General features: G+C 42.6%; 1 protein-coding gene across 1 annotated transcript in view; it reads right to left on the reverse strand.

Moving 5' to 3' along the window:
• LOC139934716 (A disintegrin and metalloproteinase with thrombospondin motifs 16-like) overlaps positions 1–20,244 on the reverse strand; it is a 132,887-nt gene that overhangs the window by 50,801 nt on the left and 61,842 nt on the right. The window contains exon 7 of the mRNA XM_071929092.1: positions 2,619–2,778. Within this exon, the coding sequence (XP_071785193.1) occupies positions 2,619–2,778 (160 nt within the window). The remainder of the gene's footprint in view (positions 1–2,618; positions 2,779–20,244) is intronic.

Here is a 20,244-nt window from a genome sequence, read left to right on the forward strand (position 1 = left end):
CGTAGAGGTCAAATCTGGGTCACGGTTACCCAATGCAAATCTATCATGCCTAAGGAGTCTATTACTGAAACAAAAAACTTTGAAATCGGCCGTTCACTTCTTGCAAAGAAAAGCTCATTAAAGCTTCTAATTACCATAAATTATCACGTGATGACTTCACAGTTTTAAAATTATGTTTTCGTACTAACAAATTTTATAAGGTACACGATGGTATGTAACTTACCCCAACCCAATGCCTTTTACAAAAAAAACAATTAGAACGAGCATTTGTTTTAACGAAAACCCTGAACAACCGTACGAATCCAATGTAGGCCTATTGGTTGTGTACAAATCCATTGGAGTATGTACAAAGTAATAGGTCTAGAACACAGTTAGAAAACTAATAAATAGTTGCCAACATCAAGACAGCGTCTTAGACTCCCTCAAGTAAGTCCTCAATCCAAACAGGTCCTCACTGTATTGCACCAACCATGAGAAGGTATAACAACCCCATGAAAGTGACTGCATCCAGTCTAGTGACTGCATCCAGAAGTACTACTTGTACGTTGTACCCATGACGCCATTATTTTAATTTATTTGTTAATTATAGACATACTTTGATTAGTTTTAATGAACGGAAACCATTATTATTAGAATCAGTATATTTTTTAACACAGATTATCAACTTTAGGACACAAACAGATAAATTGTATTGTGTTTTTGACCATTTAAATGTTGACATTTGAAGAGCCATTGTGTTTGTACACAAAACAGGCAATACATGACGTCATGGCGACGTCGTCCGGATTTTAAGGCCCTCATATTGTTATACAGTACCCAACAAGTGTAAAAAGGAAAAGAGTACGATGATCGGACGTATACTTTTTGAGATATGGTGATCTAAAAGTAGGCTAATTAAATATTCATGCCATTATAACTAGTTAATTGGCTAATTAATTTAAGGTGATTACATTTAACTGTAACTTCAAGAACTAAGCTTTAATATGATAATATGATATAAGTGCTGACTCTTTTATACGAGCCAAGTATGTCTTTTGGCTTTAACAAAATGCCCTGGTTAAACCTATGGGCTTTTGACAGATACAAATAATAATAACAAATAAAAATCTTAACAATAACAATAGCTGTTCCGACAACTACAACGGAACAGCTAATAATAACAAATAAAAATCTTGATGATTTCAATAGCTGTTCCGACCACTATGTAGGAACAGCTAATAAGCAAAACATAACAGTCCATATTTTTATATTAACATCCATATTCCATGAAACAGAACACGTTACATTTTCATGTTTTACATCACCAGTTCTGATTAAATTAATTTCTATTTGTACCTTGTTGCAATCTCTAAGTAAATGTTCACAATCACTAGTACAACACAACAAAAATGCAGATGTCAGCGATCAATTAACAAGAAGCAGAGTACATAAGATTATTCCATATGCAGGAAACCGCAGTCTGTTGTCCATACTTTGTGAAAAAGCAAGATGGCGGCTGTCGCGTCAGCAAAGCTGATGCGACTGCTTTGTTGCTTGGAGATAATTATTTTCACAAGGAAAAGAAAAATCAATATTTATAACTGAAATGTCCCCTAAAACTTTACAGTTCTAAGCCTCTTTTCAGGATTTTAAATGTTTATTGGAGGAGTTCAAGCGAGTTGACGGCAAGTAGTAGGACCCGTACTTGTTTTCAGTGCGTCGACGTTTCCCGACAACGTGATGATTGCTGGCCAAGGGAATTTCCCCTACTACTTCACACCCACAGCAATATGCAGTTCATTCATCCTCTAATGATAAAGTATTAGCATATCCGTGGGATCGAGGTGTATGTAAGAAATAGTGCAACGTCATAAATTCAAAAATTCACACTGATCTTGAGAAAACGTTTCAAGAACGTTTGTCCTGCCTACAGAGACCACCATGGCTAGATGTGAATACGAACATATACAAGCATAATGGTTAAGCCTAGATTTAAGTTTAGTCGTCGGGAAAAATACGGCATCTGCCCAAACAAAGCTGAATTTTCTATGAGGGTTGTTTTAAATCATAAGTGAAACTTGCAATGGCAGTTTTAAAAAACATATTCTGGAATTAATTGAGTATATCTTTGTAAAAAAAATATTGTCCCTGTCACGTTTGTTTGATACTTTCAAAACCATCATCAATATTTACAATCATTTCAAAATCGTATCGTGACGATATTATTATGATATCCTCCAGGCTTAATCTACATTTTACATGATTGAAAAAATTTCTGACATTTTAACTTGCTGTGCTTGTTTAGCGAGGTTGCGAAGTGAAAAGAATCTTAGTTTTCATTGGTATCCAACGATGTAATGCTAGATGGTTCATTGCTAACGCGAGTTGCAGAACGCGCATATGTTTCTGCTATTCCATTGCGGTGTTTTCTTCTGCAGAAAAATTAATTTAGCCTTACACAAATGCAAAGAGGGGTGTTAGTTATAAAGTATCATTTTTTTTCCACGGAAAATAATTTTGATTTTGGTTTAAATACTATTTTTTATGTAATAGCTGTTTAAACACAAACTGATCATTTTCTGACTTGTCTTACAATCTCAGCAAGAGACAAGTTAACTCAGATAAGTTAAAATACATACCAAGTGTATCACAAGGTTCATTCTTCCAGGAGCAGATATCCATTCCAGTCAGGAGTATAGCATGATCATGTTGAGTGCCGTTAGGAGTTGTTAATGTAGACTGCCATTGACAAAAGCTGTTTAAAGAGTGATCTGCATGATGATCAATGTTCAATCCAGGCTGCCAGACAAAAATTCAAGTTAATATGAACTTTATAAGAGATGTCAAATTTGCATCAGGGATAAAGAATATTAATTTTGTTTTTAATTTTGTACCCGCTGCCAAATCATAGGATTCTAACTGCCTCTAGCTGCCGGGCAACCTCGGTGGTCTGGTTGGTAGGACACTGCTCTGGTATTGCAAGGGTCGTGGGTTTGAATCCCACCCGTGTAACACGCCTGTGACATTTTTTTCACAGGACTCGGGAAAGTACTGAGTACACAGTGCTAACACACACATCGCTGTATGGGTTAAAAAAGAGTGTATTTGCATGTTCCCCTTTCATCTCGGTAAAATTATCAAGAACCAGGCCTCGATGGGATTAAACCACTAGTTGAAAACCTCTTCACCACACATTGATTCCCATTCACAAATACCTTTTTGGTCAAAAAACATCAACACTTTTGGTCAAAAAGTAAGATAAATGCAAAAATTATAATTGTTCAATGATTTCTTTCAACACAACACCCCTTCCGCTATAAAATGGTAAGGCCCTCTGCCGCCCTCGGGTAAACAACTCCTTATAAGGGAATGCTGTGCGCGTCGTGCGTATCGCATAATGTGGCACAACTGTCCCGGCCGTTGCTCTTGACCATTTCAACAAATTTGAAATTTGTGGTGAGGCAAACATGTTCAATTTGCAGGAATGACTGAGACAATTTGCCTAGATGACTTCAAGTTGAATGGTAAAGTGAAAACCATCATATATGGCAAAAACCCTATCTCGCACCATTTCTTACAAAAACAGTAGTCTCATCTGATTTACGTCTGTTGTTGACAAAATTCAAGATGTTTGGTGTTCTCCCTTTTAGACGTTGACTTATGATTACTATAAGTCAACTTATTCCTAAATTGCAATGTCAAGTGGGAAATGTGTGAAAGTGTAAGACCAATTTGTGTCAGGCCCACACTCGGTAACCAACTTCTGGGCAATTCCACGGTAACGAAAAGCCGTATTGGCTCATTAAACAACATTTTATCATTGATATCATTAACAGTTTAATTAGTTACATCAAGAAAATGTCATAATTTGCTTTATTAATGACTGCCTTCAAAATGGCCTCTTCTTTTTGGCTGAAATACTTTTAGTTTATAAAATATTAATATTAATAAGGTCGTGACGGAAGGACAACAAAATAAAAATGATTTCCAATCTATCATGTGTTTTGCATAATTTCTGTAAATTCTTAAAGAAGATTTTGTTTCAAAGGATAGAAATGCAATACTTAGGGGTTTGGTTTACATTGTATACCAGTCTTCATTTGAAATTGTTTGTTATTATTAAGGGAATCAATGTGTGGTGAAGAGGTTTTCAACTAGTGGTTTAAACCCAATGAGGCCTGGTTCTCGATAATTTTACCGAGATGAAGTCGAGGTAAATTATCAAGAACCAGGCCTTGGCGGGTTTTAACCACTAGTTGAAAACTGATTCAACACACTTTGATTCCCAATCATAAACACCTTTTCGGTCAAAAACATCGACACTTTTGGTCTAGTAAGTAAAACAAATGCAAAAATTATAATTTTTCAATGAATTCTTTCAACACAGCACCCCTCCATTGCTATGAAATGGTATAGCCCTCCTCCGCCCTTGGGTAAACAACTCCTTATAAGGGAATGGTGTGCACATATCGCGTGATGTGGCACAACATTTGAAAACAAATGGAACCATTTTCTTTAATGGCGTCTTCAGCCGCAATTTTGAATTTCAAAACGGCCGCCATTTTGAATTGTATTTTGGCCTATATCTAATTTCTGAGCAATGTAGAACAGTAAAAATGGTGGCTATACCCATGTTTATGCTACCTAGGATTCCATTAACATATTTACTTTACTTGTGACTAATTTGGTTAATCCGCCATTTTGTATTTCAAAATGGCGGCCATATTTAATACACTTACGTGTATATTTCAACTTGTGAGCGACGCAGAAAAGTAAAAATGGTGGTAACACCCATGTTTATGATACCTAGGATTCCATTCTAGGAACACATTTACTTTACTTGTAACCAATTTGGTTCGACTGTAATCTTAATTTTTAATATGGCCACCATATTAAGTACACATTTGTATATCTTCGCATGTGAGTAACATAGACACCAGCACATTGTCAAAAGGCCCTTGTTTACATAAATTGCAGCCTAAAATCCATCAAACATCTGATTGTTATCTTGAATCACCTGGTCAGTACACCAGGCTTTTCGCAGGAAGGGCTATTCTGTTTCCATGTGGGGTCTACTGCGCCTTCACCAGGTGGTCAAAGTCGTCTTCTTGTACTGACATAATCTGTTGTGTTACTGCAGTCACTACATAGTGATGTACATGTACACGGCAGGTTATTATTGAGACAGGAACAATGACTAGTGATTTGCTGTGACATCCACATTTAAGTTCAACAACTGCCTGGGGTGCACTGAGTTCAAAACATTTCTTGGCAGAAACTGTCCCATCCCGGTGGCTCCCAAGGAACAACCAATCTCCTATGAAAACAACTTCTAGCAATGGAAAAAAAAGGTCATCCAGCAGCAATTATCCATCAAATAAAATCCCACATTCACAACATTCACAATATTGGGCATCACCGAATCCAGACTCCTGGACAGTGGCCTTTATCAATCTGATACACTCGTGGTACCCTACACAGACCAACGGTGTTGCTCTCTTTGTATGTCCCCCTTTCAACAGATTAATTTCCAAATGGCAAGCAATCTATGACCCTCTACTCTATGTGAGATTACAACATCGCCATGGTCAACTCTCCATCAATGTGGCTTACGCTCGCACAAACGTATCAGACCGCAGCTCAAAGAAGTATATTCTACGACCAACTAACAGCTGTGGCTGAGAGTAACCCCCCCCCCCACAATGAGCTCGTCGTACTTATAGCGACATGAGCGCCTCCTTCCCCTGCTGCTCGAGGACCTGCTTTGAATCCATCCTAGGCTCCTTCAACTCCGGCCCCACCAATGACAACTCAGTAAGGCTCCTCTCCTTCTGCGCCTCAAAGAACATACAAATAACTGGTAGCTGGTTTCGCCGCCGCAACACCCACAGAGTCACCTGGATCTCAAACGACAGCCACGCACGAAAGTAACTTCACCACATCTTCGTCAAGAACCGGAACACTGGTAAAATCATACAGAGGAGCTGAAGCCCCTATAAACACAGATCACCGCCTGCTTATCGCATCCCTAGCAATTACTCCCGCTTCCACTCCAGGAAGCCCCACCCCACTGTATGAGGAACGAGTCACCAATGAGAAAACCCTGGCATTCAAATGCCCTGTAACAACAATCCAAATTAGGTTTGCGAAACAGCCGAGGAAGTCATTGGGAAAAAGAAACGCTTCAAACTTCGTCCTTGGCTCTGAGGAAACCCTCCCAGTTCTGGATGAAAACTAAAAAGCCAGGCTTAACAACCAACACGCAGAGTGTAGACGCCTGCAGGGAGTCTTCTGAGAGCTAAGGCGAATCAGGACAGGGAAGCTCACCTTGAGAGTCTCTTCAAGAGCATCGTCAACAACTTCTCCCACCAAAACCTCAAATCCGCTTACAAAGTCATCCATCACTCGGGCCAAAATCCATCAGGAGTTTGACCATCAACAAATCAAGGTTTCTTCCTGTTTTTCAGACATGGAGACACTAGACACATGGAAGGACCATTTCAAAGCTGCCCTCAACCACTTACCAGCTCCATCATGCCCAGTCCTCCTCCAGACCAGTGAACCCTCGTGGAGGCGGTATCAGCCATCAAAAAGCTGAAGCATCCCTCCTGAGCTCCTGGAGTGTGCCATCGACCTGATCAGCGCTGCCCTCCACAAGCTCTTTCTGCAGGTCTGGCAATCAGGCAGAGTTTCTAAAGAGTGGAAAGAGGGCTTCAAGAGGGCTAGAGTCACACTCTAACAAAGGGAAGGGCCTCCACACTGAATGCAGTAGCAATCTTCCCATCACGCTCATCTCTGTTCCGGGGAAAGTCTTTGCCCATGTTCTCCTGGCATGTTTGAATCCTCTGCCTGTCAAGCACAGTTGCCCTAAGCAATCCGGATTCACAGTTGGCCGCTCCTGCATCCTATCTGAGCTGCATCGCGAGTTCTGTCAACCTTTGTTTGTGGCTAACATTGACCTGAAGGCTGCTTTTGACTCTGTCGATAGAACCGCACTCTGGAACGCTCTCCAAGGCATCGGGTTTTCCGACCGTCTCCTCCTCACCCTCATTAAGGATCTTCACACCGATACCTCTGCCAAGGTACGCCAAGGAAGGAGCACCTCTGAATGCTTTCCCACGTGATCAGAGCTGCATCTAGCATCCTTCCCTCTTCTACCGTGCCATAGACGGGATACGCGATAGAGCGACCACAGACACAGGGATAAATCGGCCAAAGGCCTTAGACATGGACGCAGATGACGCTGCCATGGTTAGCAACAACGCTGAGTATCTGACAAATGCACTCCATTCGTTTCAGAGCGAGGCTTTAAATCTGGGCCTCACTTTCTCCTGGCAGAAACCGAAAATCCAAGTTTTGAACAAGAGTGGCAATGGCACTTGCCCTATCCCCCCCCCCCCCCACTTATGGTAAATGGGCAGTCTGTCGCCGTTTTCGAGGACTTCATAAACCTTGAAAGTCAAATCTCCAACTTTGGACGCTGCGAACCTGATGTCCTCAGACGACTTGGACTTGCCTCATCTGCCATAAACAAACTGCACAGATTCTGGAAGCTGAAGAGGTTGAATTTTGCTACTAAACTGGCCATATCATAAAGGCATTGCCGCATTTATGTCTACAATTGTTGTATGGCTCAAACAAACCCTCCTCAAATCCCACCCCAATCGCCTAGAACCCTTCCACCTGAGGTGTCAACAAGCAACTATCGGCATCCAGTGGTTCCACTTCATCAACAACAATCAGTACACCCAAAGAACATGCCTGCCCCCCCCCCCCCCCACAAAATCAACCAACTGAATCAACGCCGCCGCTCCGCCTTCTTCGGTCTTGTCGCTCAACTGGCTGACAAGACCCCTGCTAAAAAAGCTCTTAGCCAATAAAATTCATTTTGGCACGAATCTGACATAGGGACCTGTACTATATTGTTAAATCACTCCATTATTTTGCACGAATGGCACAATGGGTACAACTATTCACCCTTTGTGCAAAGGGATGAAACTGTCATAATAGAGTTAAGGAATACAGTATAAGACGTTAGTGACGCCATAGACCTTTATTTTGTTTTGAACACAGGTTAGAGCTAAGCATGAACTACAAAATGATTGTAAAGACTTTCCACAAGTGAACAGCAACATTGTTAAATTTGTATTTAGCTGAAATGTTAAAAAATGTTAGTTTACTATACATTAACAGTTATTTAAGCAGGTCTTAGTCAGATAAATCAATTTCGTTTTTACCAGTACTTTTTAAATTAACTTAAATTGCTTTATTTATCATAAACAAACAGGTAATTTGTAAACTCCTCAAAATTAAGTTTGCAAAGATACTTCTTTCAGTATCATTAATAAATAACAGGAATTTAACTGAAATTGTTGAACACAAGTTAATCAAAGTTATGTCAGAAATATCTTAAACTACAGGCCTGTATGGTAGGTCACTTCTTTCTACACTTTTTTTTTTTTGTAGACCGAGCAAGTCGGCTACAACATCATATGTGTCACAGTCACTTTCTACCACTTGACTAAATTTACTTTGAGTCAGAAAAAAACAAATTTTTTAAGCATTTTTCTGCTGCCACTTTGCATAATAATGCCCTCGGTGAACACGCCATTCGTGGGTAGGAATGGTGCGTACCTCGGGCATTATCCTATACATAAATACAATGCCTTAATTGGATTCATAATTGGTAATGGAAGGGCGGTAACGGAAGGACAACAAATTTACTCAATTATAACATGTACAAAAAGTGATTTAACATTACATTTTCAGAACGAATTTTGCTGAAATGCACAGTGTAAGTGGCATCTATTCAAAATTAGACCTTTTTTTAAAACAATTCTAATAAAGAAAATGTTTATTGTAAGAAATATTTCCCGCTAACTAATGATAAACAAAACACTCAATTTTTCCTGATTATAATTGACCCATAAACGCTACCAAAGTTGATCTATGTAACCGTAGGTAATAAAACAAATAAATGCTAATTTTTCCAGCTTATATGTAGGCCTACATGCCATACATGGGTTAGCTTAATTTGCAGTCAGTTTGTTAATGAAGAGCAGTCAGTTTGTTAACGAAGAGCAGTCAGTTTGTTAACGAAGAGCAGTCAGTGGGCAACTTGGTGTCTTAAAAAAGTACAAACTTGACGATGGCCTCTGTTTATGGTTCATTGGTGTGCACACACAAGAGGCTTATCATTATTCTGAGTTTTTTTTTTTTACACCACTTTTCAAGATGTTCATATTGTTTCTAAAGACCTTTGCTTTTCCTGCTAATCTTAAGGCTTATTACATGTAGCATACAACAAAAGATGTTGTCACATGTTATACACTTCAACAAGCTGCAGTATCACAACACAGACATTGCTAACCAGGTTGTTTATTTTTCAAATAAAGTTTGATAAAAATTGAACTTATCCTTCTGTTACCATCATTCCACTACCATGGTAACGGAAGGACATGTTTTAATCAATTATAATTAATATCAAAAAGTTTTGGGACATCAGTCACAATTCCATTTTAAAGGCCTACTAAAACTTGGTTTAAAAATTAATATTCACTGCATTTATCCTATAACTAGTTTAACAAAAATTAAAATATGACGTTTCTTTGGTAACGGAAGGACATTTTACTACACCAAAATAAGTCACTGAAATAAATGAAAGTCCAAAATTTGAGATTTTTTGTTTTTGAATTGTTTTTTTAAGCTCTATACTTTCATATGACCTGGATAAAATTAAAATAAATCATATACTTTCTGCATAACTCTTTAATAGCTGTAGGTAAGGGACAGCGGTGTTAGGAATGTGAAATTGCTTGTTTTATAACTTTGTAAAAACAAGAACAATCAATAAACAAGTGTGGTTTTTTTCCGACAAAAAGACATTTTGTTATTGAACATTCGTTTAATCCCCCCCCCCCCCCAGACATATGGGTGCGTTCGATTAGCTTCCCTGGGTCGACCCTGATGTGGCGTATTTTATTTTTTTCCAGGACGAACATGGGCACATAATTACCCCACGTTCGTCCTGGAAAAAAATAAAACACGTCAAATCAGGGTCGACCCAGGAAAGCTACATGTAATCGAACGCACCCTATGATGGTTTGAAGACACAGCCTAGTCACATGTGTGCATTGTTTCATGAGGACAGCAATTTGGGGTTTATCTTTTAAACTAAACTGATATTTTCTACAATTTTCTTCTAATATTTTCTACACTTGTATGTTTGCTTACTATTCACACATTCTCTTTTGGGTTTTTGGTTGCGTTTCCCTAGTGCTTTGTACCATTTGGAAAAGGTGCTCAATAAATACTGTTGTTATTATTATTGTGTGCATATAAGACTACAAGTTGTTTCATTGTTATTTTATTTTTCTTTCCTTCAAGTGAATCAATACAATATTCTTTTACCAACATTAATTAAAGCTTTATAGATGGACTCTGACACCGGTGATTCAACAGGTATATTTTTTGAGAGTTTATTTGCTGCCGTACGTCACGTAAGTTTAAACATTCCCAAATTAAGTACGTGCAAATAATAGAAAACTATTGAAAATTAGTATTAAAATATCAAAAAAACAAAAAAATATAAGAGAATTGCAATAAATTATTAATTATTAAATTATTTGATAAATTAGAAGGCCAAACAAGTCGTTTTTATAAATAGTTATTTATGTGACAGAACCTACCTGACCTTTTAACATGAAATGAGTGATAAAAATGAACAATAGAGTAGATTTGTAACTTAATTGAGAGTTCATTTGCTACCAACCGGTCATACATTCCGAAACTAAGGTAGATGCAAATAAAGTTATCAAAAACTTATACCGAAACATCAGACCATTTAAATAAATAAATATAACTTGATGAAGGCCATTTAAGTAGTTTTTCTTTAAAAAAAAGTTCTGAAAATATAAATACAAATACAAATAGCAATACTTAAAGGCCTAGTTTCGTAGCTAATTTTCGGCACTTGCCGTTCAATGCATCCTTCAGTGTTTTGGTGTAACTGTCCCGTGCCATTGCAACCGGCCACTGTATGTCTGCTTGGGCCGCTATGGCCTGAAGAGTAGGATTTCTTTTTAGCGCCATTTTTTGAACTCCCCGTCCCTTGCTCAGTACCTCACCACCATGGTAGTTGTGGATAGCGAGTTCGTCTTCCGTCAACAGGCGGGACACCAACTTCAAGACATGTCCTTCGGATTGTCGACCTTCTCAAAAATGTCTAAATATACAGTTTTAGACATCACATAGGCGGCTATGTCTGGATGTTCGATTAAGATGTCCCCATCTGCTCCACCATCGACCTCGACGTAGTTTGGTACTCCTTTCCCAGCCGTCTTTAACCCCAACTGCTCATGTAGCATTTGAACCTCCACAAGCAAAACTGAGAGCATATCTCTGTTTTGCTGGGCTATACTACCACAGCATTCACCAACCTGTTCTGTTTGACAGGACTGGTTGATGGAGGCAGGCGGAGCTTGGCGGGCACAATTCTTACTTGGTAACAATTTTTGTTCGTCCTCAGTTTCAAGATGTTTTTGTGGCATTCCTTAGACAGGTACATGTATGTCCTTGACGACTGCCATATATATTTAGTTTCTGTGTCGCGTAAAGATATTACCGTATTTTCCTGCGGATAAGACGCGTCTTATCTGACTTTTTTGACCCCACCCAGGAAAAAATTCCCATTGAGTCCCATTGATATTTTGAATGGGATTCAACGGGATCCCATTGTTTCAATGGGATTCAATGGGATCCCCTGTGGATCCCATTAGATCCGGTTGAATATGTCCCAAATTCCACCCCAATCCCATTGTATCCCATTAATCCCATTCAAATTTTCAATGGGATCCCATTAAATCCCATTGATTTTTTTCAATGGGAATTTTTTCCTGGGCAAAAACATCGATGCGTCTTATCTTTCGGTGCGCCTTGTCTGCTGACGATTGATTATTTTTTTGATTATCACTGCGTGAAATAAAAAATACCTTCATGTCCAGTTCAAGTCAACGATCTTTGTGTGAAGAATCCTTACTCAATAATGCGGTCGAACAAGGCTATTCAGACACTGAGACCGTATTTTCGTTCGAACAATGCCGCAATCCCCCAGACGGTCCAGTTATTCCAACAATGCTGCAACGTGTTTATTCCCCATGACCGTGCTTTTATTCCATTAATGCCGCAATGCGTCTAGCTTTCGGAACAGACGTCGGCGGCGTACAAACGTTTTTCTGTGTGGCCGTGTATTCGTTCCGAAAACGATTGACTGTCAATAACTTCATTCACACGTCATTCACCGACCGCTATTCTCTGAAGTGTGCTTTAGGCTGAATATTTATTGCCTCTTTTTAGACGTTTGCTTTTAAAAAGTATTATGAGAACATAGGATTATCTTACTAGGATATGATTTGTATTTGTTTGTAATGCCAAATAAAATAATACAACACTAGCCCAAAAAAAATTAGGGAAGAATTTATTTTATTGAATTATTTTATTGCTTCAAAACTTCGGGTAGGAACGGTTGTTAAAATCATGGTTGCCCTTGCATGAAACTTGCCTGTAAAATCAACGATGTCCAAGTTCAGACTCGAAAATCTCTCAAAATGACACAGAAAAATAGCCCCAAAATGCAACTCCGAGGGTTGATATATACATGTAACACGCAACACAAAAGCAAATATCACGCCTGTAGTCGTTGTTACTGTGCGTGTGACAATAAATACAAGAAAAATTGAACGCTAGAGGGCGTTTTGGAACGATGTAGTAGCGTGAGGTTAAACGCCCTCTATTTGTAAAAATCACGCGAACCAGCAATAAACGCATTGAGACAAGACTCGACGTGTCTGGGCTAGACTGGGCCCCTGTCTTTATCCGCAAGGATAAAGACGGGTCCCTGCCACTAGATCCAGTGATTCCTATTGGATACACTGAACGTGCAGTGACATAGATGCCCAAATAGTCACTGCTCTCAAGTCCGCAATGGAATTTGACTGCGTATGTATACAGGCAGCGCAAATGCGAGGGCGTAGCGCAACCCGTCGGCGCACATCGCTCAATACGATGCCCACGTGTCTCCAACATCTGTTGTGCAATCTCGAGATTGAGCAGCGCAATGCACAGTGTACATGAGCATATTAATGTGCATGCAGCGACATCCCGGCCGTACGATACATTACTACAAAACACACGCTACGTCCGTCCTGTCGTTGCAATGTATCTGTGTATCAGCAAGGATCCTCGTTGTGGGACGTCAGATGTCCAGCAGGGAGGCATTGTGTTCACGTTGCAAATAAAATTAACTTCAGACAGTGCGTGGACCATGGTTTCTGCCCGCTGATTGGGCCGAACTTGGTGTTATTAACAATATACAGCGTTGGCTGATTTGATAAAGGTCGGTATATACGTAGGTTCTCAAAGGCAACAAATTACGTCTTTGTGTCAACCCAGGGAAAAATTCCCATTGAAAAGAGTCAATGGGATTTAATGGGATCCCATTGAAAATTTGAATGGGATTAATGGGATTCAATGGGATTGGTGTGGAATTTGGGACATATTCAATGGGATCCAATGGGATCCACATTGATTCCCATTGAATCCCATTAAATCCTAATAAAACAATAGGATCCCATTGAATCCCATTCAAAATATCAATGGGACTCAATTGGATTCAATGGGAATTTTTTTCTGGGAATGTACCGACACCAGGTGGCGCCAGGTGTTCTTTTGTGTGTGGTTATGCGTGCGCCTTGTGCGGCGGTGCGCCTTGTCTGCCGACGTTTGAATTTTTTTTTTGTCATTTTAGCGTCCTGCGCCTTGTCCGCCGAGCATCTTATCCGCAGGAAAATACGGTAGGCGCATGAACGCTCTACAAAGGCATTTTAAAGGCAGTGGCCACTATTGATACAAATTGTCATGGAAGACTAGCCTTCACAGTTGGTGTATCTCAACATATGCATATAATAACAAACCTGTGAAAATTTGAGCTCAATCAGTCATTTAACTTGCAAGACAATAATGAAAGAAAGAAACACCCTTGTCACACGAAGGTGTAAGCAATTAGATGGCTGATTCCGAGACCTCAAGTTCTAAAACTGAGGTCTCGAAATCAAATTCATGGAAAATTACTTCTTTCTCGAAAACTATGGCCCTTCAGAGAGAGCTGTTATTATGCTAATAATTATTTTGATTAATTACCAATAGTGTCCACTGCCAACGAAAGCCATCATGGTTTTGTTGAACATAGATCATGTGTGACCCAGCTTCTAAATGTTCACCATGCATGGGCTTCTATTCTTGACCAGCGTAGTCCACCCAGGATAGATGCTGTCTTTCTAGACATGTCTAAAGCCTTTGACCGTATGCCTCACCATCACTTGTTTACCACTATGGATCCTCTTTGGAAATGGGTCTCCCCCCCCCCCCCAGAAGTGTGGATGGGGTCTACGAACGAATACTTACTGGTAGAGTCGAATTAATTATTTGCATATTCCCTGTGCCGCGAAGCAATAATGCTAAGACTTTCACACACAATAGCGCCCTCCACCGTCCTACCCACAACACCCCGCGACATCCCTGCCACGGAGTCGTCCTCTTTTCACTGTGCGTAACATCGCACGACAGGATGCCCCAGTACGCTATCCGCATGCGTCGGCCGTCAGGCCGACAGCCTTGTAGGGTCTGTGTTGAAGCCACTGACCTCATTACTATAATAAGCGCCGAGTTTCCACGGTCAGCTCATTACCATAATGCCCGCGAAAGACGACACATGTCTACATCACACACCACCACCATGGACGCTCAGCGAGCATGATAGGCGTGCCTGATTGGATGTCAAAATTAATAATTCATTTGGTTCACATCCTGTGTTGTCTGATAGGTCTGACGAAAGATATACATATTCATAAGCTGCATACATGTACTAGGATATCCGAGAGCCCCCCAATTTTTTCCACTAATGAAAATGTTTCAATACAACACATTAAACCCGGAAGTTACAGACCCGACAAGGCTGTCGGCCTGACGGCCTTTCGCATGGGGTTAGTGGTACGAGTGCGGATGACTTGTGTGCACAGTAGTTGTATGATGTGACAGTGTGTATACGGGTGGGTAATTCGGTGTGATCACACGCACCACGCAGTGGGTTACAGCGGCATCTTTTTGGAGCCAATAATGCGACTGCCTCAACGCAAGGCTATTCAGGTAGCAATCGGAGAACGTGGACGGGCTCCTCCAGGAGGCCGCCCTTGTTAAGATATAGGAGGAAATCCCTGGCTTCCTCTACAGAAGTATCGGTGGAATGAATAGCTTGCCGCCTACACCATTTAAAGAAATGGCGTAGTCGGCAGTCTAAACTCTTTGGGTTGAGGCCCTCCGGGACTGGGCAGCAACTTCCGCAGCCCGTCTCGAAAAGCGCGCTGCTCTGAGGGATCTCGTGACAGCACCCAGCACGTCGGGTGCAGGTCCCCCAGAGTCGGATGAACCACTCCGGACCCGGGCTGGTATATGAGGTCCGGTCGTTGCGGGAGAACTACCGGCCTGTGCACCAGGAGCCTGACTAGCCGTGGGAACCAGGGCTGTCGGAGCCAAAAAGAGGCGATCAAGGGAACTTTGCAATGATCCTGCTCGATCTTTGTCAGCACCCGTGGAATGAGGTAGATGGGCGGGTAGGCGTATGCCAACAGCCCATCCCATCGCATAGTCAGAGCGTCGATCCGCCATGCCCCGGGGTCTGGACCCCTGGCGCAGTAGATCGGCAGTTGATTGTTCGTCCGATAGGCGAACAAATCCACATGAGGCCGGTCGATTAGCAGGAAAAGCGACTGGGCCACACAGGGGCGGAGAGACCACTCTGCCGAGACATTCTCCTTCCCCGGGATGTACACCGCCAACAGGGCGATCCCCTGCTGTATGCACCACTGGATTAGGTCCAAGGCTAGTGCACACAGCCGGGCCGACCGGGTGCCCCCCTGGTGATTGATATACGCTACCACTGTAGCGTTGTCGGAGCGCACCAGGAGGTGGAAGCGCAGAAATTTGCGGTGTTTGGCCCTGAAGGGAACGTGTACTGTAGGTAAGCTTCCCAAAGGTCCAAGCTCAGCCCCCACGCAGGTGTATTGATTGATTCGAGGATTGCCCGCAGTGTTTCCATACGGAAGCGCTTTGGGCGGATAAATCGGTTTAGGGCTTTAAATTCAGGATCGGCCGCCAAGTGTCCACCTCCTTCTTGGAAACTAAGAAGAAAGTGGACATGAACCTCATTCATTCATTCATTCATTTTTATTAAAAAACCAACTGGCAGCACAAAGCTGAATAATGTGGCATTACAAGATAACAATATTGATAAAAATAGCATAGACAAAAGAATAAAATAAAAAATTGCATCACCGCGGGGTACAAAGGAACATTATATAAGAAGACGACAAAAGTAAAAAATAAATATTAGATAAACCACTAAAAGACACTAAAAAAATTCACAGGGTGTTGGGGGAACCCTCTTATACACTGAAACCCCACTATGGAATAAACCAGCTAAAAAAGAGAAACCCTAGCAGTTAAAAACTGAACAGATGACAAAAACAATGATAGCAAAAAAGGGACAACAAATTTGATAAAACAGAAAAGAAAGACAACCAGTTACTGGATGTGGGAGACCCTCATTTATGAGACCATACTAAAGCATTGAAAATAAAATTTACAGCCCACACGCACACCAATAAAACAAAAGCAAATATGGAAGCTCCAGTCTAAGAGGATTGGTTTAAAAGTTTAGTAAGGAATGGAATTGCACTGTTGCCATAACGCTTAGTCCTATGTTTAGGCACCGTATATTTAGTAGCATTCAGAAGACCCATACTGTGAGTGTTGTTGTTATGAGGGAACCAACCAGCATATCTATCAGAGGTACTACATTTAACAGCAAAGTTAGTACATAATTGATCACGTCTATCTTCAAGAGGTCAAGAGCATCTGTGTATGTAGTATAGTTGTTCCCAAGGATCACGTGACACGCTCTTTTTTGAATTCTATCAATTTGATGAGTTTGCTGTTTACTGATGCAACCATGCCACACAGGAGACGCATACTCAACCTCGTCCGTGTCACCTGAAGCAAAAAGAACGATGTGCGCATGCCGAAGCGAGACGCTGAGTCCATCTTCCTGATTACTTCCTCCATCTTCCCCCGCGCTTTGTCGGCGAAGAGAAGTTTGGAGGAGGTTGACCCCCTGCCTACGGTCAGCTTGTCTGCCGCGGAGTCCGGCAGCACCGGGGTCGAAGAATATTTATCGAAATCCCCGGGGAGAAATCGGTGATAAAAACCCACCCGCTTGGGGTAGGCCGTCCAAGAGGAAGCCGATATAATGCCCTCGCTCCGGTAAGCGAATACACGGTCGAGTGGCATAGCCGGGAAAATATTCCCACTCCTCTGAGCGGGCCAGTCCTCCTCTTAAAAGACCGCCGTTCAGCGGGGGCATCCTCTGCTTTCTCAGCGGGGAGATCCAACACCCGGGCCATGTCCCTTTGGACAAGGCGCAATTCAGTTTGGGCAATTGAGAGCCGTTGAACCACTGTGGCCAACTCGACCTCTTCCGGGGACGAGTCGCCGAACACGGGGGGGGGGGGGGGTCGGATACACTTACTAATTGTTCAACCAAAGGTAGGGCTGTGCCTAACAAATCATGGTGCTCTGCATCCCGATCGGATACAAAGGACCCCGAAGGGTGTATGCTAATCCCCGTCTGGGATTGTGGACGTGCACCCGTGCGTGACGGTACATCACCCTGATCCATCACACCCCATGCAACCTCCTGTGCGGTACGCCCCCTTGATCCTGGCGCACCCAGCCATGACCGGACTGGTCGGGCTGAGTGAACGGCCCTGAAAACTGGGAAAATTCGTGGACCTCACGCCGACCGGATGTTGAGGCCGATATTGAGGTCGTTACCCTGATGACGTTTCCTATGGGCGTCAGTGAGGAGTCGTCAGATGACCGCAGATGACAGTCTTTTCTGGTATTCTGCCTCTCATTCGATACCCGCTCACCGGACAAATCCTAGGCCCTTTCCGAGGAAACCTGAGTGACAGGGATGCCCGAACGGGTGAAACCCAAAGACGAGGGCGGGCCCTGTGAGTGGGGTGTCCCGGGGGAGTCCCAGGTACCCGACTCAGCACCCATAATCCTTCTCCCCATGGCCAGCGCCCCACAGCCTATGGGGTGGGCGGGTGCCTTGTGGGTTGGAAAGCCTCGCAAAAGGCCGTCACCAACCGTCGTGGGGGAATCCACGGGGGTCGGTGCGGGCTTGGTATTCTGAGCCGTGCGGAGGGGGGATGCCCTCTGTCTTCAGAGACCCCAAGGCGGTGCTGGGAGAGGGGGCGCTGCGCTCCGGAACGAAGCCACCTTTTGCCCTGTCTCTCTGGGTCGCTGCCCCCGGCACCGGTTTTCTTGGGCTTGCCGGGGCGTTTGACCTTAGACTGGGTCGACCCATGCACACTGGCCAAGGAGGGGGAGCGGGAAGCAACCCCTCTTTGATCGGTGGGTACCCCAGCCGACAGAGGCCGTGTAGGCCGGCTGGAGGACTGTAAGCCGGGCGACGGAGTGTCACCGGCGCAGCCCCCCCCCCCCAAACACCACCACCCCCCCCCCCCCCCCCCCCGAGAGCTCAGACTGTCCCAGGGAAACGGACGTAACCCCAGTAATGACAGCCGAAGCCCTCCCCAGTTTCTTTACGCTACTCATTATTAATCAATGAAATCAAACTATAGTTTATTTCACAACTCACTACAACAACTATTACTCTACAATCTTTTCTAGTCTTATAAGCACTCTAGCGAGGATAAGGCATCACTATTTTAACATAGAAAGACGGAGAACTGTGGAACAGATTTATACACAACCTCACTCACTCGCGGCTAAGAGAAAAGAGGAGGACTCCGTGGCAGGCATGTCGCGGGGCGTTGTGGGTAGGACGGTGGAGGGCGCTATTGTGTGTGAAAGTCTTAGCATTATTGCCTCGCGGCATAGGGAATATGCAAATTAGTAATTCGACTCTACCGGTAAGTAGAGTGAAGTAGACTCAAAGATTTTCTGGTCAGCCGTCAACAACAAGTGCACTTTCTTGGGGAAACATCTACATGGGCCAATGTTCATTGAGATGTAGCCCAAAGGAGTGTTCTCGACCCCTTACTCTTCAACTTATTTATTAACGATATTACATTTGGATTAAATTCAACGAGTCTTCCACTATCCTCGTCGATCGATCCTTCCGAATATGTATCGTCGGATCTTTCATCCGTATGTTCCTGGTCGTGCATGTTCTCTGGTGTCTCATCAACTGGGTTTTCGGCTGCCAAAGTTTCCATATCTGTTGGTGTTGACTCATCACGAGCTACTTTAGATGATGCTGTTGAAGCTTCAGTGGATTTCCTTTTCCGCGACAACTTTCTAACTGCTTGGCTGTTCATGGTGTCGTTCCAAAATCCTTGGGGTTTTGTGGGAGTTTTCTTGCTGGTTGTTCCTGCAACTACTTCTTTGAATGATAGCTTAGGTTTAGAGGCAGCTTCTTTTGGTGGGTGCTGTTCTGTGTTCTCTGTTTGATCCATACCTTTCTTTTTTTCTCCTTTCTTTGCTTTGGAGCTGTGTGTTTCATCTTCAGCTGGCGGTTCTGTATTTTGGGGCTCCTTATCTTCTTCCTCTCCAGTAGTGTCCTCTTCATTTTCTTTATGTTCATTTGCCGGATTGTCGTCACAGATTTCATCTTGTTCGGTGTTGTCGTATTTGTCGTGCCAAGCCGCCCTATGGTCGTAGCTTCTACATACAAAGCATCGGTTTCTTGCCGGACAGTCTCTTGCTAGATGGCCTGTTTCTTCACAGATTTTGCAGGTTTTCTGTTGCCCCCTGTATCTAACTGTTAAAGTAAAGCTGAATTTGAGAAAGCTTGGTATTGGTCTCTTGAAGCTCTTGACGAGACAGCTTCTCACACCGATTTTAATGCTGTCGTCAAAACCATGATATTGACGTCGGATGTTGGCGACAGTTCCATACCGAGACAGGAGCGATGTAATGGCATTGTCCGGAATGTCGTATGGTGCCTTGATGTACGCGATCACAGAGTTGCGAATGTTAGCTCTTTCACACTGGACTAGGGCATTATGTACTAGAAGGCCTTGTGATGCTATAGTCTCACAATCCTGTTCATTGTCAAAGGTGGCGTTGTACCAGTTATGTTCCAGTTCAGCAATGCATACTATTGTTGAAGTTGAATCCAAC

Source organism: Asterias amurensis, chromosome 3, assembly GCF_032118995.1.
Source record: "Asterias amurensis chromosome 3, ASM3211899v1".
Classification (NCBI taxonomy): domain Eukaryota; kingdom Metazoa; phylum Echinodermata; class Asteroidea; order Forcipulatida; family Asteriidae; genus Asterias; species Asterias amurensis.